At 37.9% G+C, this 14,433-nt stretch overlaps 1 protein-coding gene across 1 annotated transcript in view; it reads right to left on the reverse strand.

Annotated features, from left to right (window-relative positions):
* LOC128527431 (carbohydrate sulfotransferase 8-like) overlaps nucleotides 1–14,433 on the reverse strand; it is an 89,834-nt gene that overhangs the window by 50,285 nt on the left and 25,116 nt on the right. The window contains exon 2 of the mRNA XM_053499780.1: nucleotides 4,032–4,220. Coding sequence (XP_053355755.1) covers nucleotides 4,032–4,209 — 178 coding nt within the window. The 5' untranslated portion in view covers nucleotides 4,210–4,220. The remainder of the gene's footprint in view (nucleotides 1–4,031; nucleotides 4,221–14,433) is intronic.

Genomic DNA, 14,433 nt, shown 5'->3' on the forward strand with positions numbered 1-14,433 from the left:
GTAGGGTAGGTAGTAGAAGGAGTAGAAGTGGTAGTAAAGGAGCATGGTCGTGTATAGGGTGGGGGGATAGTTAGAGTGGAATGGAAGGGTAGGGTGGAAGGGTAGCATTCAGAGGTAGGGTGGAGGAGTGGAATACCGTGGAAGGGTAGGATGGACTAGTGTAGGAGAACATGGGTTGAATAGTACTGTAGGTGGGAGGCATTGTATGGAAGTGCAGGGTGGAGGGGCAGAATGGAGAGGCAGGTATGGTGAAGGGGTAACACGATGAAGGAGAGTAAAACATGATAAAGAATCCTCATGACAGCCTTCATGAAGTATTGCCTTATCTGAGGGTGTTGTCCTCAAACATCACATACACCAGCCATCTCAAAGCTTCTTTCTTCTTCTTTATTTTTACAGAGAAGACACGCTCTTAGACTTGCTTTTTCTCTCTCTTTCATTTATGCTTTTTTTCTCCCTAATTTTTTCTTTCTTTGTGCTGCAGTAGCTTTCACTCGCTTTTTCTTTCTCATATCTCTCAGCAGCACTTTGTAAGTCAGATCACTCATCTGCTTTTATTCTCTCTCACCACCCCCCCCTCTCTCCTGCTGTCAAATTTAGACTGCTCTCTTTCCTCTCAGCCCTTCTGGATCTGGCATCTGTCCATCAACACTATATGGATGGCACTGAATTGCTGGACTTTGTGTGTGTGTGTCTGCAGGCTACAGATACTAGCATTTTATTCACTGTGTTTTTCTTTTCTGGTTGCCATACTTGTGTCAAATGTTGGTTTCTCTGCACAACATGAACTTTACCAATTACTATATGAGAGTAAACATCACCTTGTTTATTTTAACCATTTTATGAAACAGATCTTCCCCCAACCAGTTCCATATGAACTGGCAGAAAAACAGTTTTCTAATAACAAATTTGTGTTTTTTAGATATATAGGCAACTCATCGTCCTGTTCCGCAAAGCACTTAATGGTACAGAAATTAAAGGTCCCATATTTTACTTTTTTTTTTTAAGTCAACTCCACTTCCAAATGAACCGTTTCGGTGTCTATGTAAATGAGATTCTGCAGAGCCACACCCTTCCAGAGATCAGCAGAACATTGTAAGGAGCTGGGGAGGGGATCTTCTTTTAAGAGGTCACAATATGGGGAAAATCGAATTATTCTGTTTAAACCTTAACAAATATAAAAATACACAAAAAGAACACAAAGCAGTAAATACTGATTTTTTTTTCCCCTTCAATTCTTAAATCAGCCAACCAAGTAACCTTACACTAGTTTTAGCAATACTTGTTGTCAATTCAGCTTCACATAATGTTGGAAAGTAAGATCAGTGGTCAAAATGTAAAAAAAAAAATAATAATAATAAAAAAATTATTATATTATTTTATTATATATTTAATTTATTTATTTTATTATTTAAATAAATAAAGAGGGATGGTAAAACTAACTATACAACATGATTGCAAAATATGTCAAAGTTTAATTAAATCAACTTGGAGCCATCAAAACAACATGTGCATTTAAACATGCAATTGTCAAAACTATTATTTGATCGTTTCCATGGCTTTCATCTGGGGAGGATTATAAGAGTAGAATTAAAATCTTTATAAACATTAGTAATAAAATATTTAAATAGTATTGCAGTTTTGTATGACTACGCACCAGTCTCTCTCTCTCTCTCACACACACACACACACACCTACACACCTACACACACACACACACACACACACACACACACACAAATCAACAATTACTATTATAGCATTTAAAAATAAAATTTTTACCCTTTTGAACCCAAGAATGTAGGTGAAGCCACAAAGTCTAATGAAAAAAACAAAACCTCTTCTTTAAACTGAGAATGAAATACACATATTGGGTAAAAAAGTAATATAATCATTAAAGCTGTCAGTCATTAAAGGAGATTTTTTATTTTCCACTGTTAATGCTACGTACACTTTAGCGCTAAAACATAAGCTAAGTAACTCAAATTATAATAGTATCAAAAAAAGACTTATCTAGATCAAGTAAGATGGAGTTTATTGCAGCAACAAAGCCCAAGTGTGTCAACCCAATGGCAGCTCAAGAACAGGCAAAGAGCAAACTAAAGAGCAATTCAATGCACATGCCTTACGTATACAGTCTACTGTTGTCTGAGGGAGGAACTCAACAGGCTCCTTCCTAGGTTTTTTTCTTTATTCTAACTTCCCTTGACCAAATTCGTTCATTGGTTCTGATTACTTGGTTTTCCTTTTTTCATACATCCTTCTGCCAAGTTTGGTCCTTCTGGTCTTTTTATTTTTTCTTACTTCTATTCGCCAAGGTCGGTGCCAACCAGTTCTTATTTTCTTTGGGAAATTTCCCCCGTTATAATCTAACCCTTCCACCCACTGTTGATCACACTCCTCTTAGCCGAGTTCAAGCTGAGTGCCAAATGTCCTTTTGCTAAAAGTTTCTAAAGTTACTTCATGAATAGGGCCTTGCTTATCAGCGGAAGGATGAGCCCACACATGCTTCTCGTAATAGACCCCTCATAACAATCGTCTCTGTGGGTGGGTCTGCAGTAACCCAGACCGATTCTCCTATTTCTGTTGGGACTTGGGTTCCTGAGTCCAATACAGTTGGCACACAGACTGTCAGGTGTGACTTCGCTGTTCATGTGCCTTAAACAGCAGTAATATCTGATTTACATTTAGGCATTTGGCAGACTCTCTTATCCAGAGCGACTTACATTTTTATCTCATTACACATCTGAGCAGTTGAGGGTTAAGGGCCGCGCTCAAGGGCCCAACAGTGGTGACTTGGTGGTTGTGGGGTTTGAACCTGGGATCTTCTGAACCATAGTCCAATGCCTTAACCACTGAGCTGGCTCTGATTTGCCAAGGGGTGTGATTCGTGCTCAGAGGTGACAAGCCCCTCCATCGACCTCTTCATCCAATAAGTGATGTCATTCTGATGCTTCACACATGCTCTGTACCACATCAAATCGGACGTGTTATTTACAGTATATATCTCAGTTGATTATTACTAAAATTTTTTAGCTTCTTGACATTATTCAGGGCTTTTCCCCTAAATGTTCAATTTCCCATGTTTCCATTTCCATTTTATTCATGCAGCAATTATACTGCACTTTGCACTAACCATGAGTTTGTTGTGGTTTATCTAGTTGTTTTTTGATAATGAGTGCTTAATACATAATAATGTATTTTTACACACAGGGATTGGGACAGAACCAGGACCTGGGTCATGGATATGAGGCAGGATTACTGATTACGGATCTGATTTCAGCTGTGATACTTGCATTCAGAGATTAGAGCATCTTTACTGTGGAATTTGGACGTCAACTCATTTCTAATGACAAAGAAAATGTATGCTGAAAGTCTGCCAGCTGATTGAGGTATTAGAGACGTGAGATGTACTGTAGTGGAGATGTATATAATGGAGGCATGTTTGTGTGTCTTCCTGCTGTGTAATTACAGCTTTTACTTCGGAAACCTTCTCAGTTTGATCTGCTTCACAGGTCAGAAATAAACAGCGCAGAGCCGGGCTTATGGATCACGAGCTCGTAATGCAGGAGAGTCAATGGCAGGTCCGTTCTCGCTGACGACTCGGAGAGACATGGAGAGAACGAGAGATAATGGGGTAGATGAGTGGCAGAAACAGAGAGGAAGGAAGGAGAAGCAAAAAGATGAGAACGTGACTAGATTAGATTCACTCGATAAGAGAGAATGAGGTGTATTGAGTTTCCAGTCGGCTCAGGACAGAAAGAGAGAAGGCTCCTGTTTCCCAGCATGCATTTCTCTACAGTAAAGCTTCTCTTTGTGCTAAGTGCGAACTCAGTTCTATGTTTGAATCTTAAGTCTTAAAATCGGCATGCAGACAGCAGCGTGATAGATGGATAGTTTGGGGATGCACCAGAGGCATAGTGACTGATGTGACACACCTGAACCTGACTCCCCTGCATTCATTTATCTTTTCCCTCTCTCTGGCTGTGAATGAGGCTGTGTGTGTGTGTGTGTGTAACAGAGAGCCTGACCTGGTCCCTGCTGCTGCACCATGTCTGATAGATCCTGTAGGTGGATGAAAAGCACCAAACCTCCGGCGCCAAACAGCAGAACAAACCAGAAGGAGCAGGACAGCTTCGTCCGAGACACCCGGAGTAACCCGCGCCTCCCTCTCACAGCCTCCAGCACTTTACAGTCTGCCCACAGCATCTCTATACACACTGCAAAGTTGAAACAGAGAAAGACATAAAAAGAGAGTGAACAATAAGATGCTGATGAAGACACAAATTAATGTGAAATATTGTCCAATCAGGTGGGGACATTGTTTTTCCAAAAAGCTAAATTTTAATTAAAGGTCAGGTGTTTGTCATTTACTTGTGCTCATGTAATCAGAAAACAGCATATAACTTTAAACTTACATTGATTAGCAATATAAACCACACACCTATGAGGCTGGACAATGGAATAAACTGTGTAGGTGACAATAATGTTAAACATTTATCTGGTAATACTTTGACAATACTGCGGCTTTTTGTTGGAAACTGGCAGACATAAAAAATGTGAAATATAGTTTCTAATGCAATGACTTCAATCAATGGGAACCCAGTGTTAATGTGCCTGAGAGGCTGCGCTTTCAGAGAACTGAACTGTAGAACTGAACAGAGAACTGGAGATGGAGGGTTTTATAAGTCACATGGGAGTAGATCTCCAAATGTGCAGCAGGTAAGAATAGAACATCTTTTTTTTTTATGTGAAAACCTTCCATCTACAGTTAAATATAAATATTAAAACGTTGATCATGTTATATAGTTTAATTTAGTGTTTTAGCAACATAAATAAGACAGTAGGTTCTCTATTCAACCCCTTAAGATTTCATAGCTACTAGGCTATTTATTCAAATTCATTAATATAGACAAACAAGCATCTTTTTAATATCATTCTTATCAAATCATTTATTATTCATTAAAAAAAGAAACTTTTTCTAAATCAAAGTGACAAAAACCCTACTCTAAGGCTGATAAATGTATAGACAGTTAGGTTTTCCAATTTAAACAGCAACAGCATGATTGTTTTATAAAGTAGATTATACGTTAGTATGTGAGTGTGTATTAAGGACTTCATGTTCACTAGAGGAAACAGCTGGTGTGATGAGGGTGAACACAGCGAAGATTTAACTGATTAATCCCTCATGACGTTTTGTAAACTGTATTTATGAGGAAGGACTGCACTGATGCAGATATAACAATTTATCGAAAAACACACACCTCGCCTTAATCCTCGTGATGGCGAATCAGATGAACGCGCGCGTCGATATGAGAGATTTATAAGAGATTTATTCTGTCCCAGAAATACAACAAACACAAATTTATACGTGGTAAATAAGCGCTGTCGATGAATGAACACACGCCGATGTGAGCCGCTGTATTTTAGTCATGATATACTAAGATATTTTTGCTGTGTAGTGGACCGTGCGCGCGCACAACCTCTCGAAGGGCACTAACTGCACAGACCAAACTGTTATCTTCTAGTACTTGTAAAGTGAAGATTACCGATGAGGCGCGTGGTCCGTTGCCTAGCAACACTGAACGAAACGAGGCATAATCGTGGTGTTTGCTTCGGTTATGACATTGCATAGTTTATTATCTGCTGTGGTAGATCTGATTTATTCATACACAGTAATAAAGCTTTATAATTACTTTTTATATTACTTTATAATACCATTGTGACATAATATATAAATATATAACTACAAAACTGCGGAAATTATTAGCCACTTTTTTCCAAGTTTTAGGCATGAACCGTTTGAGATATCAAAAACCCCTTCACAATTTTTCATCCTCAATAAATCCTTTAGGAAGTGTTAATCAAATGCCATTAAGTGCATTTTGCAAACAATCCAAAATAACTGACTTCTTATTGTGTAGAGCTCATGACATGCACAGCAAAGGTTGTTTAGCATATTGAGATCTACAGTAAATGCACACCGGGTTTTACATGGATCTGTGCAACTGCGTATGAGATACGCAGCAAAATCTCCTGTAGAGTCCCTGTGCCACACCTGGATGCCCAGCTGCTTAGATTCCAATTGATGTGCTGATTTTTGAGACTTTTTAAGAAGTCCTGCTGGAAGCAAATCCTTAGAAGAACAAGAGGGCTCTGCACACACTATGATGTCATACTGTAGTACTTGGATGTTAAAAAAGCAATACAACTATACTTTACATCATACTTTAAAGTGAAACCAAATTCAATCCTCCTCCATAGACTGATTTGATCCAAGCAAACTGATGTAGATCACTAATGCTTGTGCATTTATCTATTATCAAAATCAACTCACTACAGTAGCCTGAAGGTCACTGTTTATCCCCAAAGTACCACTAAGAGAGCTAAAAACATTGGGTGATCCAAACCAGGATTAGGTTTCTGGTGAATGAAGGCGTAAAACCATAAGATTTCAAGCACAGTAAAGTTTCACGCACTAATCATGGCTCAGGCATACTAAGAAAACTTTCTACCTTGATGCATTAGTGTCGCAGGGGATTGTAAAGAGAAATAAATGGAGATTTTACTCGTTGCACAATGCAAAATGTCCAGGTTTGACTTGAACACACCTCTTACATTGTTCCACGATGTCGCTGATTAATTATTAGTACAGAGTACACTACTCATGTAAGGCAGAATATTGGTACTACATCATATTCATTCTCATATTCAGGATGAAACCATTGGCATTAATGCATCCCTACTCATACTGACACAGCATATTAAATAAAGTCTCATTTTTCCTGAGAGATTTGGCCCACGTGAATAAACTGTAATTACTCAGAAGGATGCTGAAGGCAAACAGACAATAAAGTGAGCAGCGCAGCTTCCTGTGGAGTTTCCTGTAGAAAAGCATCTGCAGGGCTACAGGGTAGACAGATCATGTTGTACACACACCAGTGTGAAATCAGTGTGAATCTGCCTGTCATGGTGAACAAATAATAATCATCATGGTATGAAATGCCTTATTTGTTTCAGCATTTAAGTGCACTCAGCTCTGCTGCTGCTCGTAACCGTTGGTAAGAGTCAGCTCCCTCTGATCTGTCTGCAATCTCCACTTAGCGCACTTACACATTTTACTTGGAAAAAAAAAGTCAGTTCATTGATCCCTGAATGAAAATGAATTAAAATGAATGTGTTATGTAGCAGATGGTCAGTCAGCTAATGGCCTGTGAGAGTTTTGATAGACAAATGACTCGTTAATCAAACTTATTGTCTTTATTTTACAGATGTCTACTGATCTGAGAACAGTTAAAGACGTATTTGGTTTATACTGCATAGTACCTCAAACAAACACAAGACGTCTATAATCACGTTAATTAACTCAATAACTTATTTTCAATATTCGAAAATACTGAATACAATATTCGAAAATACTCACGCCGGAGAGTCAGTAGGGTTGCACACTTTAGCATATCTGTCTAGTATTAAAACATCGCATCACAGTGAACCCGTTTCCAGTACTAAGGCTTATAATAAAAAAAAAAGGCATTTTCTCATTCCTGAACCTTTTTTCTTGGCTTTGTGTGCACCTTCTGAGATTTTGCTGAGACCCGCATTCCATATAAGCTTTTTTGGCCAGCATGCTAGTGTTTAATTAGGCATGTTTAATTCTGTTACCTTCTAATGTGCACCGTTTGTTTCATTATACGCTACATTAAATTTCAATTACTCTACGTTTATAATTTTGCATGCCTTAATTACCTGAAATTAGAAATGGTAGGACAAATCAATAGATTTTGACCTGAGAGCAATACACTAAAATATAACTATCATAAAAAGTTATTATTATTTTATTTTTTTAAATGTTAAAATGCGCTCGTTTCACTGCCTGAACTGTTGATGTGAGGATTTCAGCACCAAGTACATGGACAGGGATCAACAAAACATCAACAAGTGTACACAGCCCGGGGACAAAAGCCATGAACATACATTCACAGCTGGATGGAAATTAGTGACACTTTACATCCTGATTGTTCTCAACTGCCAGCTTATCATATAAGCAATAAAAAGATCTATCTGCTCAGAGGAGGAGGAGGAGGAGGAACAAGAAGACAAGAACACAGTAATTGTATAAATCTATGAAAGATGTCTTGTTTTTCTTCCTCACCAGATTTTTCTGCTGAAAGCAGTTTATCAGGGGTCTGAGTTACTGCAACTTTTAAATATTTTACATGTTAAAACATTACAATAAGATTTTCCATAAATAATCTGATTGTCCTAAAAGGTGCTAAATACTACATTCGAATATTAAAATCCTAAAATGGCAGTGAAAAACAAACCTAAAAGGAAGGTAAAAAGTCTCAAGCATTGGCTGTGATACAGCAGGAAATAAGGCATTCTGTGCACGTTCCTCGCCTTGTTTATGTGGGGTGTGACATAACAGTGGAGTGCAAAATAAAATAATATTAAAAGAATTAAAAGAAATAAAAGTAGAGATACTCCAAATAAAATATTACTTAAGCAAGTCTTCCATTTACTTTCTACTTGAGAAAAAGTACATCTCTCTCTCTCTCTTTTTTTCTCTATCTTCCATCTTCTGTTCAAACACCTGCTACATGACTAAGCACTATATGGAGGGAATGCAAATACTGCAGTTACATATAATGGTTGGCAGATGGTGGAATTACCGCCTCAAACACAATGCAATGCCAGGAATAGATGTAGTTAATTGGAAAGTATAGATAGTTCTTGTGGGATGCAGTGGAGTAAAAGTAAAAATATCAACTAATAAAACTACTCAAGTAAAGTACAGAAACCTGAAAACTGTACTTAAGTACAGTAACAAAGTAATGTACCCAATTGCCTTCCGACTCAAACAGCAAGCCAAAGTCACAATGCGGTACATACCTCAGTTTTAAAGTCACCGTTTTGGTATAATAAAGTTATACGTACAAACATACAAATTTCGTAAAGAGTGGCAAACTGACGATAATTTCCTGAACGCATAACAAATGCATCACATCATTTACTTTTATCTCTTTAAATTAAACAAATTAACTTATTGATAATTGATTAATATGTGCTAAATAAGTTGTTTAAAAATAGTAACATCACTGTCTATTTTCACTGCTTCTGTTGATTGGGCCGTTTCAATTTTCGACACAGAATACTATAAATGTGATAAATGAGTCTTTCGTGACATAATATACCAAGACCACAAGTTATGTCTGTTTTTTTTCTTTCTTCTAGAATCCAAGTTGTTCCCTGTTTCCCAGTTCACTTTTTGGAAAAATAAAATATAGCCTACCTCACTCAACCCTAATATTCATCTGGATTTATTCCTAGCTCTTCAAAAAGTGTCATGTCAGTGGATGTTTAGATGGATTGTTTACCCATAAACATGTGATGAATGTCATCTCATCTCAGGTTTGTTCTCATGAAGAATAAATCAGGATGAAGCTGATAAAACTCTTCCCCACCCCAGGGCTACAGGATAAAATATTGACCTGACATACAGTCGAGCTTTCAGTCTGAATTCAATAGTCACATTTTTTAATATATATTAAGTTTCATACAAAGGCTGGAGGTTCAGAGGAAATTGAATCTATAGTCTGGATCCCCCGAATATTGGAAAGGCTCCTGGGGCTCACTTTTTCTCAGCGATGTTCATATTGATCATCAGTATTATTAAGTTTTGCTATATTATGTATAGTCAGAAAGAGGATTATTGTTATTAGAGAATTGCTAACTCGGGTCACAATATGATCCATTGTGTTATTTTGTGTTTTTTTAATTTAATCTTTCATGAAACGTGCACCACTTGTGCTAGATGCAGAAATTTCTTGTCTTATTCAGTGACTGTATAAATTACATTGCTCACATTAGAATCAATTCCATGTAATTATAATAATTCAAAAATATTATATGTAATCAAGCTATTTGTTAACAGAGTGCACACTCACACACACTCACACACACTCACGCACATCTTAAAGTCAGGATTCAGAAGCCAATTGATTAGAACTCACAGGAATAATGAAAAGGTGCGCAAGTGAGGCGTCCTCTCTGTCTGCCTTTCATTAGCACACGGTGGAGCGTCTCTACACTCTCATTAACACACACTCTCTCCTGGGGTTGACTGTCTCCGTGTGCTTCCGCTGGACTAATTGAGGATAAATATCCCAAACAACAAGAGACCAGAGAGTGCATTACATATCTTTTTCTCTGTTTATCCAAAGCTCTGAACTTCATAATACGATCCAGGTGAGAATGAACAGTTCATGGGTTCACTAACAGTGCTGGGGTTTAAACTAATAATCCTTCTGGTCACTCTTTGTGGATGAGATCTTTGTTGAAAGGTGTAAATCATGATAATCTGGATTCTAATGCAGCCTTCTTCTCTCTCTCTCTCTCTCTCTCTCTTTTCTGTTTCACTTTGACAGAACAAATCAATTCTCCTCAGTGCACCCAGCTAACAAGTCACGCAAACACTTGTGTACTGGTCTCTCTCTCTTTCTCACTCTCTCTCTCGCTCTCTCTCACACACACACATTGAGTGACAGTGTAAAGAGAATTTAACCATTTTTAACACAAATAGATCCAGGACCAGATGTGTTCTTGTCAAATTATATATATATATATATATATATATGGTTAGGGTTAGGGTTAGGTGTGTAGCTGCTGGCAGAACCAGTTATTAATTACTATATATATATATATATATATATATATATATATATATATATATATATATATACAAATGGTTCATATTTAGCATCAGTTAGCCCAATGTTTGTCCAATGTATGGCTTCTTTCTGGGGCTAGCATATCTCTAAAGCTTTATAAAGTTTATAAGTTTATCATAATAAGCTTTATGGCGCTCCATTAATTAACACAAGTTGACGATAAGTCAGATATTCTTATCCCTGGGACTGCTTATAGATACATCAACAGGCACACAAGTTTGTCACAATAATGTCCTGTATATAAGAACTATATAAATACTATCATTATCATTCATGAAGCCTAATGCGGAATCCAAACACATATCAAGCACAAGGTCCTGGAGTGAATCATATCAAGACTGCAATATCTACACAGTCGCTCAGAATGTTTTAAAAAAGCAGAAGCAGTATTCCTGTCCGCCCATGCAACATGAGCGATGCGTTTGTAAACCTTGCTAGGTCTTTTTTCATTTTGTGCTATATCTCCGTTATGATCAATAAATCGTCTTCATCCTCTTATTTTATGTAGGAAGTGGGTTGAACGAGGCAGGAAGGTGCTGTCATACACTTTACAGCCTGCTTTAAAGCAGTTTTTGATCGCCCAGTGGAATGCCAGGGCAATAGTGAGTAGATACTGAGGCTGGATATAAGGGATACGAGGAATAAACCACATCTCAGATCTTGTTTGTGCTAACTTCCACAAAAATGATTTCACATTTCAGTGCCAACTTTAGATGAGTCTTTTTTTTATCTAGCTAGATGATTTACTCAGAAACAATCCATCCATATACTCATCAACTCAGCTCCACAATTGCCCCAATCATAGTGGTGACAGAACTGAGCTAATAACTGAGGAATGACTGAGGAAATACTTGTGTGAAGCTCTGATCAGTCCAATCTAGATTAAAATAAAGATTTCCACATGCTGCTAATATTTTTGATGGCTCTAGACTGGCTGGTCGTTACATCGATCCACTCCTAGAGCAAGCCTCGCAGATCACTACCATGCCCTGCTAACTGGTGCTTCATGGACAAAATTTTGATGAAAAGCTATTGACCTTACAGAAAAAAGCTCTGAAGCTGCACAAATGTTACACTACTGCAACATTACTCTCACCAACTGGTTCTTGGACTGCCCTGGCTTGTGGATTAAAACCTCTGAATTTCTTGACTTAATTTAATCTCATGAGCTCGTGACCCCTTGCTTTTGCTCTTACTGCTGAAAACCAGTAAGACCATCAATCCAATCCTACTGACATTGCTAAGAAAACCAGTTGGCAGCAACAGTTTCATTCTACTGGTTTCAGCCTTTGTTGCAAAAACAGAAACAGAGATGAGAAAGGCAGAGCATTCTCTTTCAACGATCCACAGATATGGACTAGTCTTCCAATTAGTGTTCAGATAGTGTTTAAGTCCAAGCCGAGAACTTATTTCTTCTGTCAAAGCTTTTGTTAAAAAGTTTTCTCTAGGCAAAAGCAGAATATTTTAAAGGTTCATGGGCATAGACTATTTTGGTGAACTGGGATAAATTGGATAAATAATTGGATGTTGTCTTCTCATACTGTCATGAGTTCACTCAGGTTTGTTGACGGCAAAGTGGCTGGCTGCTTTATGTCCCAGCGAGCCCTCAAGTCTGGGTTTCCTTCTGGCTCTCTCTTTTAGTTATGCTTATGAGCATTGTTTCCAAAATGAGTCTGGTTCCTTCCAAGGTTTTTCTCATGTCATCTGATGTTTTTTTTTTTTTCCCTTGCCCCCGGTTTGCTCATTTGACCAAGCTATAAATATAGGCAAATTAAATTGAATGATTTCGGCTTTATGTAAAAGACTTTCTAAGCATAACTCCCAAGTGGTGCAACAAAAAGCTCCCCCTATCATGTTGAAGATTTAAGGACCTAAATATCAAGAGCAACCTGACCATGGTCTCTGTGTAGGTAGGGTATATGCCCATAGGACCATACCTGTTAATTCAAACAGCATTAATCTAGATTGTGGGAAAGGTTTAAGCTCATGTATGTTAAAGAGGGTAAATTGTGCTGTCCTCTGAGTGTGTCATGCTGCTCTATGATGCATCATAAGGAACAGTTTGAAAGAGACGTGACTGTCTGGCATAATGTGTATATGATCTTCAACTCCAAACCTGAAGGGGCAGTGTCCAACACTGCAGAATTCACCATCACCTAAACACACTAACTGAACCTAATAAACAGATCAGTTGATTCAACTGTGTTTGAGAAGAAGAAACACCAAACTGTGTTGGTTACCAGCCCTTCAGGACTGGACGTAAATATGCCTGGTCTTATACCCCAAAAGGAATCACATCGTAGCCCCTCATGTAATAACAGAAAATTGATAGGGGTTTCTTTTGTAAAAAAGAAAAACAGTGGACTCCGGCTTTGTATTGACTACCACACAGTCTATACAAAATGCTGAATCCCTCATCCTCAAACTCTACATTCAAATACAAGTCCACCAAACTAGACCTATGAGACGATTACTGGAGATAACCAGAGGACAGCATCCTTTGTTTTTGTATTCTCTGCGATGTCATTCATCATTTTGTCATTACCTATATTTAAAAAATGTTATTTAATTTGGCATTGTTGGCAAAGTACAACCAGTCCCAAGTCCATAAGCTTGTAGCTGTTATTACAACCAGTCCATCAGCTTGGAGCTGACATAAAATTTTAATAGATGACGTTTTTATTTTACGACACTAACATGCACTTGCATGCACACACACACGCACACACACACTGTGTGAAGCAATGCTCCACTTTCTCAGAATACTAATGCCATGTTGTGTTTAGTTATTTCACCTTCCCAAGATTTAGGTTTGCTCGCTGTTTCATCCTTGTCTCTTCGAGCTCATTATTAGCTCAGTGGGTTGCTACCTTTGTACAGTTATGTGTTTTTTCCTGCTTTTTTGTTTTCACGCTTTGAACTTACTTTGTTTTTGTACTTTATGATAATATGTCCCAGGGACAAGCTAATAAACACTATTTACACACAGAGAACGGAGTGGTTAACCTTACAAACGGATACAGTGAGGTAAACATTATGTAGTAAAGGTGTCTGGTTTAAAAAAATGCCATTGATCCAAATTGTTTTGCAGATAAAACTCAAAACATTAACCGTGGAAATGAAAATTACTGTATCCTGGTCAGGGTTGCAGTGCATCTACGGTCTATTATTTTGTTTTATATACTTTATGAGAGCATTTTATTTGTTTACATAAGGATAAGAAGTGTGCCACTGTTTTTATGACTGTTTTGTTATATAAGACATACTGTATATATGGTTTCATATATTATAAAAAATAATGGACTCAATCCCAAAATCGATTCCAAATGCAACTTGATTAAGTCTCTTTTTAATAATCAACATTACATTGGGGGAAGGGGGGGCAAATTTAGTTATACCCAGAGGGACCAGAGCACCAGGACATTGGTAGTAGATCCTTTGGATGTTGTGGGTTGAGGGGTGGGCCCTCCATGGATCCCATGGGTTGGTTGTTTTTTTCTTATGGGTTCTCAATCGGACTGAACTGGGACCTGGATAAGTGACTTAATATGGGTCAGTGGGTTCTTTGTCTGCTGGCCCCCATGCATGGTGGACTTTAGTCTACTGGATACTCTAGTCCCTTTCTTTTGCGGCCAGCATTTTTTTTTGGTGTGAAAATAGACATAAGAGATTGTCACTGTGGGCACGAGTATCCTTGGGTGCC

Source organism: Clarias gariepinus, chromosome 7 (genome assembly GCF_024256425.1).
Source record: "Clarias gariepinus isolate MV-2021 ecotype Netherlands chromosome 7, CGAR_prim_01v2, whole genome shotgun sequence".
NCBI lineage: Eukaryota > Metazoa > Chordata > Actinopteri > Siluriformes > Clariidae > Clarias > Clarias gariepinus.